This window comes from Cervus elaphus, chromosome 1, assembly GCF_910594005.1.
Source record: "Cervus elaphus chromosome 1, mCerEla1.1, whole genome shotgun sequence".
NCBI lineage: Eukaryota > Metazoa > Chordata > Mammalia > Artiodactyla > Cervidae > Cervus > Cervus elaphus.
The window spans coordinates 93,116,528-93,139,577 of NC_057815.1; the positions used below are offsets into that span (position 1 = coordinate 93,116,528).

Consider the following 23,050-nt stretch of genomic DNA (forward strand, 5'->3'; position numbering starts at 1 on the left):
CCAGAGATTCCTCATCACTGACTGCAAACTTGTGCTGTAATATGATTGTAAGATGTTTCTTTATTTTGTTACACTGATATATTTGAGGTATTGTCTCAGATTGTAGATTTGTTTTCGAGTGATGGTGATACTGAATTGAACAGAAAAATATTCAATTCACTATCCTAACAATAGAATTAGGAATTAGATCAGTTTACTCACATGGGTGATGGACATTCAGTTTGTTCCATCTTGTAAGTAAAACTTAGCTGAAACAAATAATGAGTGCAATTCTCATTTGTAAATAAGCATGACACTAAATGACGTGGATACCTCATCAATCCTAAAAAAGAATACATAGGTCCAATTTACTAGGACCATGCTGTCTTAAAGAGAAGCAAATTTAAAAAAACAAAAAAGAAATGCAATTTTTGAAACACTCATAGTGTTTTAAATTGTCAAAGAATCTCTAAACAGAAAGAAAAAAAAAATGTGCTTATGAGAAGAAGTTGATATTGGTCTTGTAACTTCAGTCCTGACAATTTTACCTACATACCTGCCTGGAAGTAGCTAAATTAGAAAAAGCATTTTGTAGGAGAGTTTTTTTTGTTTTGTTTTTTGCTTTTTCTTTTTTTCTGTCTTAAATAATTGGGTTTAAATGTTTATTCTTTTAAAAAAATTAATTGGAGGATAATTGCTTTACAATGTTGTATTGGTTCTGTCATAAAACAAAGTAAATCAGTCATGAGTGTACATGTCCCCTCTGTCTTTAACCTGTCTTCCACACTTCACCCCATTCCCATCTCTAGTTTGTCAGAGAGCATCGGGGTGAGCTCCCTGTGTGTTATGCACATGGCAACTTCCCACTAGCTCTCTGTTTTACATGTGGTGGTGTGTATGTCTCAGCGTTAGTCTCTCAATTTACCCCACCCTCTACTTCCTTGCTGGGTCCACAAGTCTGTTCACTATGTCTGTGTCTATATTCCTACCTTGCAAGTAGGTTTTTCAGTGTCATTTTTCTCGAGCATATATATATACATGTGTGTGTGTTAACATATGATATCTGTCTTTCTCTTTCTGACTTACTTCACTCTGCGTAACAGGCTCTAGGCTATTTTTAAGGTGCATTTCATTTTGAATCTGTTAGATACCTACGCTGATGACCGACTAGATATCCTAACATGAATAAGCATATCCAGATTTTTGTCAGCAGATAAAACATACCTTAATTTCCACAAAAGTTAGTCTCGGAACAGAGTGTTCCACTTCTGAAAAAGGATCTAACCCTACCTAAAATGGGTTGGAAAGAACAAACATACCCAAGAGGAATCGGGTGGAGAGGGAGGTGGGAGGGGGGATCGGGATTGGGAATACATGTAAATCCATGGCTGATTCATATCAATGTATGACAAAACCCACTGGAAAAAAAAAAAAGAACAAACATACCATGTGTGTGTATTAGTAAGGGGCACATTTTTCTAAAGATGTGAAAGATGAGATCTGGATGAATTATGGGATTAAAATTAAGGAAGACAACTTTACAGCAATTACTAATGGCCTGAAATGCAATAAATTGAAAGTTTTAATTTTTTTTTTTCCAGAAAGTACTGTTGATACTAGAGTGCCATTTCTCTACTAAGTTTGTACCCCCACAGAGGGGAACCTTTGCGCCAAGACAGAGCTGCAGAGGACAAGTCATCTACAGAAAAAGTAGTTTTAAAACTTAAACCCAGATAATCAGCAAACAGAAGCAATCTTCTAGAAATTAAACTGATACTCAAGAGAAAATGTCCCCCAGGGTGAGCGTGACTACTTCCTATTTAAGAGCAACTGATTTTTGAAGAATACTCCAGAATGACAGTGACTTCCTGACTCAAAAGAATTATAAAATTTTACAGGGTCAAAACATCTATATTCTCATAGATAGCTTCATGTAAATCCATGAAGGTAAGATGTTAGATGGTTTTATTTAAAAATAGTTCTGAATTTGAGGTTTAAGATACAAAGGACAAAACAGAAAAATATGAAATTCTGAGATCTTTATCTGAAAATTAGTTAATAACTTAAATTAACCAATGTGTTTCTTAACTTTTTTAATGATAAAATAAAATTAGATATAAGTGAAATTACAATAATAATAATAATAGTATTTATAATAAAACTTACACTTAGGGTAATTTTGAAACTTAATTCTAGTGGAACTAGAGAAATATGAGAGAATATTTGCTGACTCAATTTTATTTATCAAAGTATTAATGCAAAAACAATAGTTTGTGAGGCTGGAAGATGGGAACAGATATAGTAGATTTAATGAAATATGAAAACACAGTTAGAAGAACAAACATTAATGAACTGTTATGAGAATTGTCAAAGTGTTGACTGTCTGATATCTGATTACATGAACTTGAAGTGAAGCAAGATAACGGGCCTTTGTGTGTGTGTTAGTCCCACTCATATGCTTTTGCCATTTGCATTTCTAAAATAAATAATCAAAGGGTTTAAATAAAGTTACCTTTATTAGATAAAATTATAACAGAATTATATAGGACATATTTTATTTGGTTGTAAGAGAAGTAGATGACAATGGATCAGAGAATCACATATGTTAAGAAAAACTAGATTAAAATATCATGAAACTGAAAGTCACTCAGTTGTGTCCGACTCTTTGTGACCCCATGGACTATACAGACCATAGACTTCTCCAGGCCAGAATACTGGAGTGGGTAGCCTTTCACTTCTCCAGGTGATCTTTCCAACCCAAGGATCAAACCCAGGTCTCCCACCTTGCAGGCAGGTTCTTTACCAGCTGAGTCACAAAAGAAGCCTGGGAATACTGGGGTGGGTAGCCTTTCCCTTCTCCAGTAGATCTTCCTGACCTGGGAATCAAACCGGGGTCTCCTGCATTGCAGGTAGATTCTTTACCGACTGAGTTACCAGGGAACCCCAAATATCATGAAGAATGGGTCATATTTATGGACTGAGTTAAAGATTAATTGGTATTTGTAATGCAATGTACAATGGGTATTAATAGGGAACGTTTATTGGACCCCATGATGTAACTAATGCTTTCCATGTGTAGCATAACTGATGGGTGAGGTACACAGAGAAGAACAATATGATTACACGTATCTGTTCCCCCAGTAACAAGGAGTAAGTTTAAGAAAGTCAGTTCTCATTGAAGTAGAAATGGGAGGGCTTAAAATGTTTTGAATAAGAATTAGGCAAAATTTTTAAGTGAAAATCTTTGAATTGAAAGGAGATGGAATAAGTCAATAGGTACAGAAAATGAAATTGATGAACTCAAAGAAAAACAATAGGAAGCCTGTGTCATATATAATTTCACCCTTAAAGGGGGTGAAATAATTTAATATTATTGCTGCACAGTAAGCTCTAAATAAAAATGCATGCATCTTACTGTTTCTGGTATATTACTGCTGCTGCTCAGTCACTTCCATTGTGTCTGACTCCTTGTGATCCCATGGACCATAGTCCGCCAGGCTCCTGTGTCCATGGAATTCTCTAGGCAGGAATACTGGAGTGGGTTGCCGTCCCCTGCTCCAAGGAATCTTCCTTACCCGTGGATCAAACCTACATCTCCTGTATCCCCTGCATTTCAGGCAAATTCTTTTACTGCTGACATACCAGGGAAGCCTCTGGTATCACTACATCCAAGTGTAAAAAATGAAGATTTTATTTCTCTAATTGATTTTAACTGCACGTCAGTTTATTGCTGAGGTTTCAAATCTCATTTCTTAGAAGCTGAGTAAGGCAAAGGCAACAATACTTGCACGGATTATGTAAATAAGTTCATGCATCTAATTCAGTTAACAGAAGGGAAATGTTGCTCAAAAGCATGAATGAATTAACCATCTTGAATTTACCATATCTACAGATGGAGTACAAATTAAGAACAGAAAAATCAAACATCACTGCAATGAAGGAATTTATCCTCTTGGGGTTTTCTGATATTCCCAATTTCCAATGGGTTCTTTCTGGGATATTTTTAGTCCTCTATCTGACCATCCTGATGTGCAATAGTGTCATTGTACTGATAACAAGAATTGACCCCACTCTCCAGACCCCCATGTACTTTTTCCTCAACCACTTTTCCATTTTAGAAATCTGTTATGTAACTGTCACTATCCCAAGAATGCTCACAGACCTCCTGAGCCAGAAAGGGCGCATTTCTTTCACTGCCTGTGCTACACAAATGTGTTTGGTCCTTCTGTTTGGAGGTTTAGAGTGTCTCCTCCTGGCCGTGATGGCCTACGACCGCTACGTGGCCGTCTGTAACCCTCTTCACTATGGTCTGATCATGAGCCCCCGGGTCTGCGTCCAGCTGGTCACTGCCTCCTGGGTCAGTGGAGTTCCTGTTGTAATTGGGCAAACATGGCAGGTTTTCTCTCTGCCCTTTTGTGGGTCTACCACAATTAATCATTTTTTCTGTGACCTCCCCCCAGTGTTCAAGCTTGCTTGTGGGGACACATTTGTGAACGAGATAGCAGTCTATGTAGTTGCAGTGGTGTTCATCATGGTTCCATTTCTGTTGATTGTTGTCTCCTATGGCAAAATCATCTCCAACATTCTGAAATTGCGATCCGCCAGAGGGAGGGCTAAAGCCTTCTCCACTTGCTCGTCTCACCTCACGGTGGTGGTCTTATTCTACGGCACAGCCTCCACCACCTATTTACAACCCAAACCGAATCAATCTGAAGAAACTGGGAAGCTGATCTCTCTTTTCTACACAGTTTTGATCCCAACGTTGAATCCCATTATATATACGCTGAGGAACAAAGATATCACCGTGGCACTGAGAAAACTACTAAGAAAATTGTCAATTTGACTCGAAGGCTTGAAATTGCAGAAGCAATTTGTTTCTATGTTTCTCATGAAATACATCAGAAAATATCATCTAGTATTATTTCTATGTTCCTATGAAATGATAGTTAATATCATAACTGCCATCTCACATTATATAAGAGGACCCTGGTTCCAAAGAGTTAAGAGTTTCTGGGTTATCAAAGCACACATTATCTTCATGGCAATGATCTATTCTGAAGACCTATCTTTCCTCTCACTGGGAAAGAGTGAGTTAAGAGATTTCCTGAGCAATAAAATGATAGTTAACTGCTATAAAAGTAATGATCAGGGTCATGTCTTATAAGAAATTTGCTTGAAATTTCCCATTCCTTCAGACATATTCACTGTCCTTTTCTGTACTGAGGATTGGATTTAGATGATAAGAAAAGAACAACCACATCCAAGTTGGTGGGAGTAGCGGAATCTTAGAATTTTCTAGCATTTTTTCCTTCTTTCTCTGTTTTTCAAGAGTACAAACCCTGAAGGATCCTTTGTTACCTCAATGCTGACTCTTCTCTAGTGACACCATTTCCTCTGGCTTGTAGCTTCATGTTTTGCTTTGGCAGTGTCTCCTTAGTATTAGGAATATTGGGAATTTAAAGTATAAAGGGCATTGGGTTGAATGTTGATCCCTCTAAATATATGTCAGGTTATAGCCTGCAAACCTGAACTTATTAGGAAAATAAAAGCCTTTGCAGATATAATTCAGTTAAGGACTTTCAAGCAAGATTGTCTTAATTTAAGGGAAGGGCACTATATCCTGTGATCAGTGTTCTTAGTTCTTATAAGGGGGGAGAGAGATTAAGTGAAGCCTAGAGATGCAGCGACACATAGAAGAATATCACGTGAAGATGGAGGCGGCAACCGGAAGTGACACAGCCGTGAAGCAAAGGAGGTCAAGGACCACCGGAAGCTGAAAGAGGCGAGGAGTGACTCTCCCTTCAGAGCCTGTGGAGGGAAACCTTGCCAGGACTGTGATTGGGACACTGGCTTTTAAAGATGTGAGAAAGTCAACTTCTGTTGCTTAAACCACCCAATTTGTGATAATTTGTTACAATAGAGCTACAAAAGATCTAGTGTACAAATACACTATGTAAGCAGTCTTTTTATTAAGGTGTTTTTATGCTAATCATCTTGAATAAATTCTGTATCTTTTAGGAACAGTGATTTTAAAAAAATGTAGGATTTTTTTTAACCTTAAAAACTATATCAATGAAACCTCATAAAAATATTTGCCCAAGAATGACGGCTACCTGTGCTTGTCCAAGATGTTTGTTAAAAGCTTTTTTAATACTGCAAAAGACAACACTAGCAAAGCAAAGGGAAGCTGCTTTCAGTTGGAACATATTAGACACGGGCGTCCGTTTACAATGTGATGCTGCATAGTCTCTCAAAACAGTGCTTTAGAGACACTCCAGTGAAGAAATCCCAAGCTTTTGAGACATGTAATAAGTACATAAATGTATGTATAAAATATAACTCTATTTTTGTAAAACAAAGGGAGATAGCATCCATATATTCATATAACATTTCGCATGTGCATCTTTGTAGTTGGTGTGTATATATGTCAACGGTATCTGGATGTGTATTAAAAGAGAGAATGAGCTTCTTTACAGTGAAGGGAGTTCAGATAATGTCTGACTTATTTATTTATACTTTTTGGAGTATTGATTTATTATGAAGAGAATAATGTGCACATCACAAAAATCATAAATTTTATTCAGACAATAAAATACATGTGGAAGAAAATTACTGCATATCTTCTTTTCTTATTGCCTCCCAACATTTTACAGAATATTTAGTAGCTAACAGGGTAATTTTAATATCAGCCAAATAATCTTTGATATTTGAAATAAATAACACTTTTTGTGAACTAAACAAAATCAAAATATATAATATTTGATCATTTCTTTTAAAAAAAGGACTAAGATAGCTTTAATAATAGTTACAAATAGAGATAAATTTAAGATTATGAAATGGATATATATGGACATAGGCACTCTTCCATATGTATAATATATATTTTATATAATACAAACATATGTATTTCAATATTCATTGGAAGGACTGATGCTGAAGCTGAAGCTCCCATACTTTGGCCACCTGATGTAAACAGCTGACTCATTAGAAAAGACCCTGATGCTGGGAAAGATTGAAGATAGAAGAAGAGGTCATCAGAAGATGAGATGGCTGAATGGCATCACGGATGCAATGGACATGAACTTGGGCAAACTCCGGAAGATGGTGAGCTACAGGGTGGCCTGGAGTGCTGCAGTCCATGGGGTCATGAAGAGTTGGACATGCCTGGAAGACTGAACAACAACAGCAAATATATATTTATATATATCTATACAAAAATTAAAATGACTGATTTCATTCTTTTCAGAGAGAGAACATCAAACACACACACACACACACACACACACACACACACACACACACAAACCCAGAAGCACGTCTCACTTCAGTGATGACATTGGTTATTTGGGGATTTTTCTGTGTTCCCAATCTAGGTGTTTCTTTCTGGAATATTTTTCTTTTATATGTGATTATCCTGGTGAGAAGCAACATGAATACTCTCATAATGAGCTGACCAGGCTCTCAAATTCCCATGTATTTTTTCCCTGAGTAACTTTTCTTTCCTGGAAATCTGTTATGTATCTATCACTCTTTCTAGAATATTCACAAATTTTCCCAATCAGAGAAAAAGAAATATATATATATATATTTGCCTGCACTACAAAGATATATTTTATTTTATTTACTTTATTTCTGTTCTTGGGAACGTAGAATACTTGGTCTTGACAGCTATGGCCCATGGCTGCCATGTGGCCAATCGTAACTTTCCGTAACCTCTTCTAGTTATAAACCAGGAGCTCTGTGTTCAACTGATGATTCTTGGCTCTTGAATCAGTGGTGTCACAGTCAGGATAAGGCAAACATGCCAGATTTTCTCTCTGTCATTTTTGGCTCTAACCACAAGCTGGCCTGTGGCGATGATTTTTAGAGTGAGATGAGATGAGACGTCAATCTCTACAGTTGCGCCATTAGTGTGCTGTCTGTCACGATCCCCTTTCAGTTGATACTTGGCTTCTACAGTAAAATCACTTCTCCTTCCTATGTTTGCCATCAGCAACGGAATAAGCCAAAGTTTTCTCCACCCACTCAGTTCATATCACGCGTGTGAACTAAGTTGCTTCGGTTGTGTCCAACTCTGCAGCTTTGTAGACCGTAGCCCACCAGGCTCCTCTGTCCATGGGATTCTCCAGGCAAGAACACTGGAATGGGTCACTGTGCCCCTCTCCAGGGGATCTTCCCCACCCAGGGATCGAACCTGCGTCTCTTATATCTCCTGCATTGGCAGGTAACTTCTTTACCATTAGCACCACCTGGGAAGCCCCATAGTTGTGCCTTTATTTTGTGGACCCAGAAACATTACATACTTATGACATGATTCCAAACATTTTTACAGGAAAGATTTTTTTCTCTCTGCTTTCTATACGGTGTTACCCCGATGTTTAATCCCATGATATATACTCTGATGAATAAGGCCGTCATGATAGCCTTGAGAAAATGACTGCTTTAATGTTTAACGTCTTATCCACTGCTTTTAGCTAGTGATCTTCTTCCCCACTTAGTTTTGCTATTGTTTTAATCAGACGTTATTTGGAATTTTGCTTCCTGCATTGATATAAATTGGTTATCCTCATAATCTTGCCATTTTATGCTTGACTTTCTGATATCAGGGTTATCTCCCTAGTGTTTCTATTTATAAGAAATTAATTTTTTGGCTGATCTCATATTTAATGGATTAGTCTCTGTCAGCAAAAATTCACTGCTTATTTGGTTCGTTGTTGTTCAGTTGGTAATTCATGTCCGACTCTGTGTCTTCATGGACCGTAGCATGCCAGGCTCCTCAGTCCTCCACTACATCTCGGAATTTGCTCAGATTCATGTCTATTGAGTCAGCGACACTATTAATATCCAGCCATCTCATCCTCTGCTGTCTCCTTCTCCTCTCTGCCTTTATCTTTACTGACATCAGGGTCTTTTACATTGAGTTGGCTCTCTGCCTCAGGTGGCCAAAGTGCTACAACAATATAGTATATTTTATCTAGCAATTGGCCTCCTGATATTTTTATCCAAAATTCATAATGTATATTCTAGTTTGTCTCCCTCTATATTGTTGTAATTTACTTAAAACCAAAAGATTTCAGCTAGCAAAGATTACTGCTTATGGAAAGCTTTAGAGAATACTTGTTGAATGACTATAGAATATGGGCATACTTGAATAAGCAAAAGTTCATACTGCAGGGAAAAAAAAGATGGTCTTTTAATAAACTATTAATTTAAATATATATAATGGTACAAAAAAAAGAGAGCTTGACCCTCACTTCACAAAATTTATTTTAAAATGTAATCTCAGATAATTTGTAAACTTAAGTAAAAATGCATAACAACAAATCTTTTCCAAGATAATGTTTATTAACTTCATGATGTTGGTGCAAGAAAAGTGTTTTTGATAAAATTATGAGTCATAATGTAAACATTAATCAGTTGAACTTCCTGGACTAAGAAATACTGATATTCAGAGTGAAATTTTTCAACATAAAAGGTTTAAATACACTGTTGTTAAAGTAGTGCTCTAAATCAAAAGCATCAAAAATTCAGGAGAAAAATTGACAATAGACTTAAAGATGCATTTCAAAAGAGACTAATCTAAATGCCCAGAAAAAAAGAAGAAAATAACTCATAGCAACCAGTAAATACAAATTAAAACCAGATTAAAACCAAATGATATCTATGACACATTCATTACAAGGATGAAATAAACGAAAAGACTCACCCCATCACGTACGTAAAGGGTGTGGAGTGATGAAAGCTCTCACCTGATGCTGGCATATTGGCACACAGCCTGCCTTCATCAAGAAAATCTTACCCTCAGCCACGCACCAGAAGAAATGTGCGCACGTGTGTGCCAAGGGACGCATCCGAGGATGCTCATTTTGAATCATTCATAATGTCAAATCTTTATCAAACTAGAATTGAACGTAATTGTGACAATTTCACACAGAGGAAAACCAAAGAGTTATAGAAATGAATAAAATGCAATTACGTACAACATGTATTAAGCATATTTTTAAGCAAACCAAATCATAATCGTACTGTACATATCCTTTTTGTTAAGCTAAAAAGCCGTATTTAGAACACCATTTATCATATGTATATACATAATTTCCTCTATTTCTTAAATTTTATTTAATGAGCAAATTCTATCATGGAAAAAAGCATAATGCTCTTTCTTATTTTTGGCTATGCTTCTATTTTTTCTGAAACTAATTCAGAAAAATGAATTACCTTTTATTATAAAAAAGTAGTAATCAAGCAACAAAAATATGATTCAAAACTGGTGATGCCACTGAATTGCTTTGAAAAATAAATCAACATCTTTATAAAAGGACATACTTAGAGCCAAGTTTAATTTTCCAACCTCTAAAACAACAACAAAAAATAACTTTCATTTGTGGTTAAGAGGCACTGGGTCACAACAAGCCAGTCTAGTTTCAAGCACTAGAAATTTTGGAGAAATTATAGAACGTATTTTAAAGGTATCATATAACTGTGGGAGCAAAAAGAATAGATGACAATATCAAAATCAAGGCTCATTAAGTCATAGAATATTCATACTTTTTCAAGTCACAAATTTGTTGCAAAATCATGGTATTGCATATCTTAGTATGTGCGCATGCTTACTGATTAATTCAAAGGGTGAGCACAGTTGTGATACTGGTTGATTGGATATTCCTCTCCACACATAAACAGTGCATAGGAAAATGTCTCAGATTTTTTAATACTGTATCATTGTTCAGATTACAATTTACTTATTTTTTTTTAACAAATGAAGCTGTTTTCTGTATATTGAAAGAAAAATTTTCTTCTGTGAATTGTTAATTCATCTGTTTTACCCATTTTTTAAATTTATACTTTGGACTTTTCCTCTGTATTAAAGAAGGAGCCAAGATCCCTTTATTTCAAATCAGTTGTAACAATTTTTCCTATTATATTAATTATATTCTATTCTTATGGGGCTTGCCACTTTTTAGCATCTAGAATCATTTATTTTTACACATTTTTGTGTGTGTGTGTCCCGCATTTTAAATTTTAATGAGTTAAACGTTCCTTACTCCAAAATTATAAAACCTCTTTTTATAATTTCTTAGAATACTTTCATCATTTCGCTCTAAAATATACAAAATTGTGTATCACTTGGAGTTTATTCTGCTGTGGGATAGTTATCAAGAATATATATACTGTTTTTTTTTCCAAGTCTGCCCAAGTTGTCCAAATGACAGTTATTTTAAATGTCCACGCTTTACCAATTTGGTAGGCTATTTTCAGTCAATGACAGATTTTCGTGCGTATTTGATCCTTTTCTGGAGTTTCTGTTCTATCCCAGCAGCAGGTCTTTATTTATGCATGATGCTGCGCTCAGTCGTTCTGCTGGGTCAGACTCTGCGACCCCGGGGACGACAGCCCCCCAGGCTCCGCTGGCCTCTGCTGCCCTGGGAGGCCGACCACTGAGCCACCTGCTGATCCACAGGCCTTGTGACTCCTTCCCAGCACCAGCTGTGTCTTGGGGGAGCCCCCACAGGCCAGCCTGGCTGGCCTCACTCCCTTCCTGTCTATCTCATCCGGTCCCCGTGGGAAGCCTGTCCCACCCCCCACTACTCATGATCTGTGCCACAAGGCTCCTGATACTTTTTAGTTAACCTTCCAGATCACTCCCACTGTCACATTACTATGTGTTCCCTCTCTTGTAAATATTTTCTCTTCATAATCATAAACCTTAAGAAATCACTATTTACTAAATAATAGGAAACAACATCCAATTTTTGGGGTCATGAGAAACTGGCTCTAAGCCAAGATATTTAAATAATCTTAATGTTGGAGAAATTTCTCCATTGTTGAAATATGTAACTCACAAAGTTTGCTTAGCATCTTTCCTATCATCTCAGCTGGATTTATTCCAGATTCTCATTTTATTGTAACTAGAGGCTGAAAGTATTCACATCTTGAAGATGTAAAATAAGTTTGGGAAAAATTGGTGGTAGGCTGCAAAAGACAGGAAAAATTTTCTCCTACTACGATTAACCTTTCTCCTACTACGATTAACAGTTAAGGTAAGAATTGAATCCGTGTCTATTTGATCAAACCAAATAGTAGTGTGTGTGTGTGTGTGTGTGTGTGTGTTCAGACGTATCCAACTCTGGAGCCCATGAGGCTCCTCTGTCCATGGAATTCTCCAGGCAAGGATTCTGGAGTGGGTTGTCATTTCTTACTCCACATGAATTTCATGACCCAGGGATCAAACCTACGGCTCTTGCATCTCTTGAATTGGCAGGCCAGTTGTTTACCAACTGTACCACCTGGGGAGCCCACAAATAATATTACTTAGCACCCTGTTCACATCTGAGAAATAAAATGCACTGTGTCCTCTATTCCCTAGAGAGGCTGAAGAAAAAAAATGTTCTGAGTAGTGAGAGCTTTCTGGGAAAAATTAAAAAATAAGTATAACAAATCAGAGAATTCAAAGAGTGATGATTTTAATTAGAAATTTAAATGTGCCAAGTTGCAGAGATCCCTTGAGTAGTGATAACTACTTTTACTTAAGAGCACTTTATGTTTAGAAAGAATAGAATATTTAAAGGCCAGTTGAATTACTTTGATGAAACGAGTAATTCCACTTACAGTAAATATTCAAAGCCTCTCTAGTGAGAAAAATCAGCAACACTTCAAATAAGAAAGGTAAATATGAAAGTGATAGAAAGGCTTAATTCTTATTTTAAAATTAAAATTAATCATGTACACAGATTTTTAAAGTGTAAATTATTAATTTTACACATGGTAGCAAATATTTTTGTTCATTAAAGCAACTTCTATATATTTCTGACTCTATTAAATAAAATATGCAATCAAATAATTATAACAAATAATGGTATTAAGTCACTTTGTAAAATGTGTAATATTTTACATATAGTATTACATGTAATATTACACATGTAAAGTATGTAATAGCTAAAGTCTAGGTATAGATAGTATTAAAGAAAACTTCACTTGAGCCCACATATTGTAACAAAAAAAGGTTACATATGTCTATTCTGTTTGATATTATAATAAGAGATTTAAAAGAAAGTAATACATAAAGTTTTAACCATTGGAATTCAAAGGATAATTATTTTGAAAAAATTATAGAATTCAGGTTTTATAAAATAATAAAGATAGCTTTAGTTTCAACAATGTTTTAAATTATTTTCAAGGATTGGGTTACCAATTTTTATCAAATATGCAAACGTATTTGAAGTATACCTTGTTTTACTCTTCAGAAATTCAAACTCAAATCTTACCTATTTCATGTTATACAAGATTTCATCACCAAAATGTCATATCTGTACAATTAAAAATTCTATTTTATATAGTACTGGAAATAATTTTATTCAGGTAATGAGTGAAATACTAAATGCTTTTATTCATAAAAATGATAAAGATTGCAATTCTATTCTTTTGTATATTAATTTTTCCTCTCTTTTAAGATTGACAATTTTAAAATAAAAGTATCTGTTCCTTTACTCAATTTCAGTATCAAATAATGAACAATATGTTAAGTAAAGAAGCATTTTCTAAGACCTATATTGCTTCCAAGCAGGAAAACTAGGACTATTTTCCTAGACCATGCAATAACTATTTTCCTAGATCTCAGTCCTTAGATCCTAGATCATGTAATATCAGTGGGAAAGAAAAAAGGTATATGAAAGGAATTAGCCAAATTGCAACACTATGTGCTACAAAGTGATGTACGCTCTCCCTATTAGTTCTAGAGTGGAGGTGATAATATTATTAAATTATTGGCAGAAATTTAGTGGAGAATTCACATCTAAAAGTCCGGGATTTTTGTAACACTGTGATGATTGTTTTAATATCTTATTTCATTCCCACATTAACCATGTGATACCAAGCCAAGGTAAATTAGAGAGCAGTTTTTCATACTGTTAAAGCAGAGAGTGAAATTTAGAATAAAATTTAGCTTTTAATAAAAACACTAATAGCTAGCTTTCAAATAGACTTTCTATGAATGCCAAAACAACTTTGAGTTGCTTTATTGTATCAAATGAACTAATTCACGTAGCAGTGCTCACTGCTGGTACAGCCGTTAAGTCAGTTTTGCAGCCACGTGAACCACGGGCAGGGATATTAAGCGCTTGGCCTTGTCACACCGCTGGCAAGTGAAGCCATGGTTCAATCGCAGGCCATCTTGTCAGGACTGTATTTCTTGTCCATGACACTATGTTTAGACTGTGCTTGGTGGAAAAACTTGAAACATAAAGGGTGTGGAACTGAGAAGCAGGGCTGGGACTCATGTTGAGTCAAGTGATGCCTGGAGTGTAATATTTAAGGAGGCAGACACTTGAACAATGGTGCAATGCAGAACCAGCCCTGAAACTGAGTGTGTGCTCTTAGATTCTGTACTGGAGGAGTCTCATCCCTTCTTTAGGTAAGACCGTATCCTACTCCTGGCCCTGATTAAAGGAAAAAATGGAAAAAAGTAACCATCAATGAGTAACTCAATAATTCTACCAAAAACAATTTTTCCAGGGAGTGTGTTACAACCCTGGCAACTAAAGATTTAAGAACATTATACCATATTAATACTTATAATTATAGGACTATGACTTAAACATATTAAAAGTGATAGGTAATTTTATCAATAATATCATTTTTAATTATCTCAAATAAGAAAGCAAACAGAAAGCTTAAACAGTTACTTAATATAATAAATGATAAATAATGGAGTTAGGATTCAAACTTAAGCATGATTTAAAAAATAGGCACTGATTTGCAATCACAAAACCAATGTGCAAATGAGCAATGTATCCATCATTGCTGAATCTCAATATCCTAACTCAAGAAAAGTGAGTTTAGAAACTGTTATCTGAATTATTATTATTATTACTATTATTATTATTATTATTATTATTATTATTAGATGAACACCAAAGACATCAGAGATGCACACAGACCATGGGGTAAAGCGTGACAGGAAGTATCTCACACAGCTAGTGAACACATTCCAGGTGACCCCTCTTTTCCCACACTGACCCTCTGAATTGTTTCTCTCTTTATCTATTCCCACACAACTTTTCCAGAATAAAACCCTCTGATAGCTCCCACATAGCATCTTACTGAAATATATGTATTTTATTCCCCTATGTACAATAAAATAAAATATTCTCTCATATTTTTTATAAACTGCCTAATAATATGAATTGTATATAAGAACATGTATGATAAAGATCATCAAGCAATGGGAGGGAAATGAAGTGTTGAAATATGTAGCTGAAAATATATAAGGGAGATAATTTCTGTTACTACTGAAGTATGTAAAGTCATAGAGAAATACAATAAAATCATCAAAAAATGTAGATATTTGAGGGAATTCCCTAGCAGTCCAATGATTAGGACTCTGTACTTTCACTGCCATGAGCCTGAGGTTCAATCTCTGGTTGGGGTACTAAGATCCCACAAACTGAAACATGGCCACAAAATAATGTCAGTATTTAAAACTGAGATTACATAACAACACCGTGGGTCTGTCTTCAATAACTATCAGTTTGTCCAATGTCTGTGCTGAGCGGGGCATTCGGGGCTTCCCTGGTGGTTCAGGCGATAAAGAATCCGCCTGCAAGCAGGAGACTTGGGTTTGATCCCTGGGTCGGTAAGATTCCCTGGAGAAGGGAATGACAACCCACTCCAGTATTCTGGCCTAGGAAATCCCAGGGACAGAGGGGCCTGGCGGGCTACAGTCCTTGGGATCAGAGAGTCAGACACGACTGAACGACTAACACTCTTAACTTTTTTGACTTTGGACTGTATTCGGAAAGAATGCCGTAAAAGATATTTCAAGGGAGAGTGTATGGTGATAACACATGGATTATAAACTGAGAAAGGGGAAATGCATAAATAATAAAATTCTTAAATTAGAAGCAGTTGCATTGATCGTGAAAATCAACCTGGATACCCTGATACAATTTATAAAACAGGCACTGATCCCTGATGGTAAAAATAAAAAGCAGATAACACATTTACCCTTTTTCACAGATGGAACATCAAGAAAAAGCACCAGAAGGCAATCTCACTAAATTGATGGAATTTGTTCTCCTGGACTTTGCTGATGTTCCTCATCTCCAGAAGTTTTTATTTGGACTGTTCTTACTCATCTATATAATTATCTTGATGGGCAATGGCATCATAGTTCTGATAACAAAACTAGACCCTGCTCTCCAGACCCCCATGTATTTTTTCCTTGGCAATCTTTCCCTTTTGGAAATCCGTTACGTGTCTGTTACACTCCCCAGAATGCTCACAAGTCTTGGGACACAAAGAAGAACGATTTCTCTGGTTGCTTGTGCCACACAAATGTGCTTCATCATTACACTCGGAGCCACCGAGTGCTTCCTTCTGGCCGTGATGGCCTGTGATCGCTACGCGGCCATCTGTAGCCCTCTGCGCTATCCTCTAGTTATGAACCCCAAGGTGTGTGTCCAGCTAGCAGCTGGCTCCTGGATCAGTGGAATCCCAATCCAAATAGGCCAGACATGCCAGATTTTCTCTCTGCCCTTCTGTGGTTCTAACCTCATAAACCACTTCTTCTGTGACACCCCTCCCATACTCAAGCTGGCCTGTGGGGACACTTTCCTGACTGAACTGTTGGTCTTCACAGTTGCTGCGCTGTTTGTTTTGGTTCCATTTCTGTTGATACTCGTCTCCTACGGCAAAATCATCTCCACAATCCTTAAATTGCCATCAGCCACGAGTCGGGGCAAAGCCCTTTCCACCTGCTCATCTCATCTTATGGTTGTGGCCTTGTTCTTCGGCTCAGCCATTGTCACATATTTAAGACCCAAGACGCAGGGCTCAGCAGGAACTGACACAGTGCGTTCCCTGTTCTACACGATTGTGACGCCTGTGTTTAACCCCATGATGCACAGTCTGAGGAACAAGGAGGTCATGACGGCCCTGAGAAAGTGGCCAGGTAGACACCTTAGTTCATGGAAAAAGTGACTTGTGTTTCAGAACTTGATTTCTTATATGTGTGTTACAAATTTTCAACAGATATTTACCTTAAATTCAATTTATCTGTCTATAAAGTGGTAGTTATTACCAAAATAAAAATTACTGTAACACTGAGAAACCTTTCTGTCTCCAGTTATACAGTAGTGTATGGGTCAACAAATAGCAAATCATTTGCTTGGGAATTCTATAACCTTATTGTGAAATGTTCTTTTGTAGTAAGAGCTTTAGACAAGAACTGCTATAAGAGGCCCAGTTGTAATACAGACTCAGTTATATCACTTATTGGAAAGTATATTGTTCAGTTCCATAGAGTTGTCATGGAAATTTTTAAAACTAAGTCAGTAATGGACATTAATTACAAAGTTATGTATAGTTTGGCCTAGCAATTGTTCTACAGAGAAATAATTTCTTAGAGTGAAAAGTACCTCTCATTAGGAATGTAGTTTAATAAACGATGCTGTACAATGATATTAGTAATTATTAGGTATCATTTATGTGTATATCAGGTTAAATCCATAATATGATTTATTGAGTTGATAAAACAAAAGATATTATTGAAATCTTTACAGACAATAAGATGAGCTTGGAAAAAGTGATAAGAATATTCACAAGTCATATAATATATTTTCCTAGAGATGATAGTAGTGATAGGAAAGTTAGGGTAAAAGGGAAAGGATTTAAATTTTTGTAAACATAAGTATCTGCTATAAAAGCACAAGCATTGTACACCTTAAACCTTACATACATACACATATTAAAAACGGTCAATAAAAAAATAATCATCATTGTTAATTATGGAAATCACAGAGTAAATCATTCTATGCTTCCCTTTGTTTTATTGAAATTGTGCAGTTTATTACAATAAACTTGTGCTATTCAGGTAATCAAAATAACAAACAATACATTTGTATTCATTCTGGACAAGGAAAATCGCAATTATTAGTCGTGTGTGCTATTCTGTAGTTACATATTTTTCAAAATTCCATGTATATATAATAATCCTTCATATAGACAGGAAATAGATCATTGCGGAATACGACCTGTTGCCATTACTCAAAGTTAAAAAGTATGATGAAGCTTGAACCGTTGCTTTTAAAGTTTGTTCCCATAAGAATATATGCCAGTTCTGTTCACATTTATGCGGCGCTGGCTACTTCCACATGGATAGGGAGGTGCAGTAACACTTTCTCCCTGGGAGAAAACAGCCAGATGACATGTGACCAATTCTGATAATAAAGTGAAGAAGGAAAAACTGACTCTCATTGAGAACCAAGTAAAAAATAAATCACCACGATTCACAGATGATACGGCTATCATAACCTACTGAAATCTAATGGAAATGATTGAATTCAGGGGAGGGTAAAAGAAAGAGAACTGTAATAACAGCAACACCAGAATTCCAGGAACATTTCTAGGCAGAAGTTGGATAAATCCTGAAACTATTATATGTTGAAAAGATTGAGACAGAAATTAAGAAATCCTCTCTTTTTTCTCTCCTTCCTGCCTAATTAAAAAAAAAAAAAACTTTTTTAGAGAAAAGAGATAACTAATGGGAGGGCAACATTTAAAAATACTGATATATCGATCATATGTGATTAGATCTCTCTCTTTTTATAGAGAATGGCAAATAAGAGTGATATCTTGGAGCATTATGACTTTTTTGGGTAGATACGGAAGTTTCACAAGCTAAAAATGTCAGTGGACAGCTTCAGAAATTATTTTCACTTTGGCTTGGCAACTAACAAACCATATCTAAACTAGTTACCACATTCAGTGGTAATAGCTTGCCAAAAATCTGTATCTGTATCACTTGTTTTTAAAACAGAATGAATGTGTGCAAATACTACCAATGCTTTGTAAATTACAAATATCTTTATTAGCAACATAATCTTTTGTTACTACTTTGCATTGTACTATTCCCAGAACAAGTCACTTATAATCCTGAGAAACTAAGCAAACACAAGTTTATTATTTAGAAACACGAAGACAGATATTCGTTTATGTAGGTATTCATGCTTGTCTGTGTGTGTGAGTGTACTTTAGGATAATATTGCTTTTGTGGACTGAAGTCAACTGACAACAAAGGATGGGAAGGTCAATAATATGTGCAAAATCTTTCCAATATTAATAGCCTGATTCAGGGAAAGTGAAAAGTGAATATGTCTTCATTGTGCATCTGGATTGTATTAATGGCTATGGATTCTTTTCTGGAAAAGAAAGTTCAGGGAATAATGGTAGACATCTCTTTCTTTCCTTTTTTTAAAGGTATCTGTATATTTATATTTATATAGGTATCATATGTATAATTGTTTCTTGGAATAGTGTTTTGCTATATGTAACCTTTATATCGATAAACTATTTCTTTAGCTGTGACAATAAAGCATGTAAGCTTATTTCATATCATATAATTAGTACAGAGAACATATATGGAAATAGAATAATAGAATTGGAAGATAAAGAGAAGGTGAACATATGGTCTAAGGGAAGAGTTGAAAATATATAAATTATGAAACAAACTTTTAGAGAGATGATGTTGAAATTTCAAAAAGGAAGATGATTGAACTTTTCCATAATAAGCTTTACACACAAAAGATATACATATTTATATATGTACATTTATATTTTGTGTTTAAAGCATTTGGATAGATGATAGATACATAGATAAAAAGAGTTTGTGTATGTACATGCAATAACTCAGATGTGAACTTTTCTAGGTGGATTCATTGAACTAATTATATTTAGAATGATTAAGGTTGTCATATATGGCCTTCCCCAGTGTCGCAGTGGTACAGAATCAGACTGAAATTCAGGAGCTGCAGGAGACGTGGGTTTGATCCCTGGATTGGGACGATACCTTGGAGAAGGGCATGGCAACCCATTCCAGTATTCTTGCCAGGAGAATCCCATGGATAGAGGAGCCTGGCTATCGACAGTCCATAGGGTCACACAAGCAGACACCACTGAAGTGACTCAGCATGCACACACGAGGTTGTCACATTTAGGCGTGTTGTTGTTGTTGCTATTCCGTTGCTCAGTTGTGTCTGACTCTTTGTGAGCCCACGGACTACAATACGCCAGGCTTCTCTGTCCTTCACCATCTCCTGGGGCTTGTTCAAACTCAGGTCCATAGAATTTGTGATGGCATCCAACCATCTTGAACTCTGTCGTCCCCTTGTCCTCTTGCCTTCAGTCTTTCCCAGCATCAGGGTCTTTTCTAAAGAGTCAGCTCTTCGCATCAGGTGGCCAAAGTATTGGAGCTTTAGCTTCAGCATCAGTCCCTCCAATGAATATTCAGGATTGATTTCCTTTAGGATGGACTGGTTTGATCTTCTTGCAGTCCAAGGTACTCTCAAGAGTCGTCTCCAACACCACAGTTTAAAAGCATCAATTCTTTGGCACTCAGCCTTCCTTATAAAATGTGTCTTTGAGGGTCATTATTCTGTGACAGCTAACATACTTGACAAAACAGAGAATCAATTAATAACTGCCTCATATATTGGATTTCCATACTGAAGGTATATGTAAACATTAGCAAACCACTGAATATCTAGAAGAAAAGGAGTAACCATCATAGTCAACCAAAGAGTCCGAAATGCAGTACTTGGATGCAATCTCAAAAACAACATAATTATCTCTGTTCATTTCCAAGGCAAACTATTCAATATCATGGTAATCCAAGTCTATGCCCCAACCAGTAATGCTGAAGAAGCTGAAGTTGAATGGTTCTATGAAGAACTACAAGACCTTCTAGAACTAACATCCCAAAAAAGATGTCCTTTTCATTATAAGGGACTGGAATGCAAAAGCAGGAAGTCAAGAAACACCTGAATAAACAGGCAAATTTGACCTTGGAGTACAGAATGAAGCAGGGCAAAGGCTAATAGAGTTCTTCCAAGAGCACACACTGGTCATAGCAAACACCCTCTTCCAACAACACAAGAGAAGACTCTACACATGGACATCAACAGATGGTCAACACCAAAATCAGATTGATTATATTCTTTGCAGCCAAAGATGGAGAAGCTCTATACAGTCAGCAAAAACAAGACTGGGAGCTGACTGTGGCTCAGATCATGAACTCCTTATTGCCAAATTCAGACTGAAATAAAAGAAAATAGAGAAAACCACTAGACCGTTCAGGTATGACCTAAATCAAATCCCTTATGACTATACAGTGAAAGTAAGAAATAGATTTAAGGGACTAGATCTGATAGACAGAGTGCCTGATGAACTATGGATGGAGGTTCATGACATTGTATAGGAGACAGGGATCAAGACCATCCCCAAGAAAAAGAAATGCAAAAAAGCAAAATAGCTCTCTGAGGAGGCCCTACAAATAGCTGTGAAAAGAAGCCAAAAGCAAAAGACAAAAGGAAAGATTTATGCATTTGAATGCAGAGTTCCAAAGAATAGCAAGGAGAGATAAGAAAGCCTTCCTCAGAGACCAATGCAAAGAAATAGAGGAAAACAATAGAATGGGAAAGACTAGAGATCTCTTCAAGAAAATTAGAGATATATTTTCTTAAAAATATATTTAACGTTAATGAAAAATATATTTCACTACACTTTCACAGGTCTTATTAGTAATAGGTTTTGTTTCTAGAGGGAATTGGAAAAATAAGAGGACATAGAATCCTGTTTATACATAAAGAAACAAAAGTCAAAAAGTGAAATAATGGTACTTCGGATTGAATCATTCCCACAGATGACATATGAAGAGATGGAAGCTGAAGACAACGTATCCCCAGTTATACAATTTGTTCTCCTGGGGTTTTCTAACCTTCTTCACCTCCAAGGGTTACTATTTGGGGTGTTCTCCATCATTTACATCATTATCTTAACTGGAAATAGCCTCTTAATAATAATAACTTGCCTTGACCCTGCACTGCACAAACCCATGTATTTTTCCCTGGCAAATTTTTCCTCCTTGGAAATCTGTTACGTGTCCATCACTCTCCCTAGGATCCTGGTGAACCTTTGGACTCAAGACAGGAGCATTTCTGTGCTGGCCTGTGCTGCCCAAATGTGCTTCTTCCTTATCCTCGGAACCACTGAGTGCTTCCTCCTGGCGGTGATGGCCTATGACCGCTGTGTGGCCATCTGTGACCCCCTGCACTATCCCCTGGTCATGACCCCAAAGACGTGCCTCCAGCTGGCTGTGGGCTCCTGGGCCAGTGGAATCCCCGTGCAGATAGGGCAAACATGTTGGATCTTCAGTCTGTGTTTCTGTCATTCTAACCAGATCAACCACTTCTTCTGTGACATGCCCCCCATTCTGAAGCTGGCCTGCGGACACACTTTTGCACGTGAGCTGTCGGTCTATGTAGTAGTTCTGCTGGTTGCTGCAGTGCCTTTTATGTTAATACTTGCCTCTTGCAGTAAAATCATCGCACCATTCTGAGGCTGCCAACAGCCAGAAGAGACAAAACCTTCTCCACGTGTTCTTCTCGCCTGTTGGCTGTGCTTTTATTCTTTGTATCTGCTGCCGTTACCTACTTAAGGCCCAAATCCATTCACTCTGCAGGAGGTGACAGACTGCTCTCCTTGTTCGACACCATAGTGACTCGTGTTAAATCCCATGATATACAGCCTTCAGAGCAAGGATGTGATTGCAGCATTGAGACAATTGTTACTTAAAATATAGATTGAAGGCAGGAGGAGATGGGGACCACAGAGGACAAGATAGTGGAATGGCATCACTGACTCAATGGACAACAGCTTGAGCAAACTCTAGGAGACAGTGAAGGACAGGGAAGCCTGGCATGCTGCAGTCCATGGGGTTGCAAAGAGTTGGACTTCACTGAATGACTGAAAACAATAAAAGTATAGTGTAATGAGTATACTTATAAATGTTTTAACTGTTTGCCACACAGTTATCAGAGAATGGTTTTAAATATTTTCCCCTTAAAAACTTGACCATTTCTAGCTCATAAGATACTTTAGATAGTTTAAAATAATCCACCGTTGATTGTGCTTAAATATTTTTTGGGCTTCCCTGGTGGCTCAGACGGTAAAAAAATCTGCCTGCAATGCAGGAGACCTGGGTTCGATCCCTGGATTGGGAAGATCCAGGGAGGAGGGA

At 36.7% G+C, this 23,050-nt stretch overlaps 2 protein-coding genes and 1 pseudogene across 3 annotated transcripts; all 3 read left to right on the forward strand.

The window, feature by feature from the left end:
- Positions 1-3,832: 3,832 nt before the first annotated feature.
- LOC122702923 (olfactory receptor 10AG1-like) lies at positions 3,833-4,822 on the forward strand. Its single transcript, XM_043916925.1, has one exon. The coding sequence runs from the start codon at positions 3,833-3,835 to the stop codon at positions 4,820-4,822; it is 990 nt and encodes a 329-aa protein (XP_043772860.1).
- A 3,327-nt stretch (positions 4,823-8,149) lies between these two features.
- LOC122674750 (olfactory receptor 10AG1-like) lies at positions 8,150-17,252 on the forward strand. 2 transcript variants are annotated; one of them, XM_043873320.1, is made up of 2 exons: positions 8,150-8,203; positions 15,994-17,252. In XM_043873320.1, exon 2 carries the CDS (start codon positions 15,994-15,996, stop codon positions 16,954-16,956), a length of 963 nt encoding a protein of 320 aa, XP_043729255.1. In that variant the 5' UTR covers positions 8,150-8,203; the 3' UTR covers positions 16,957-17,252. The 2 variants fall into 2 exon arrangements, with proteins under 2 accessions (XP_043729255.1, XP_043729320.1); XM_043873385.1 differs by lacking the exon at positions 8,150-8,203 and adding an exon at positions 11,907-12,020.
- A 4,400-nt stretch (positions 17,253-21,652) lies between these two features.
- On the forward strand, positions 21,653-22,612 carry LOC122674869 (annotated as a pseudogene).
- Positions 22,613-23,050: the final 438 nt, after the last annotated feature.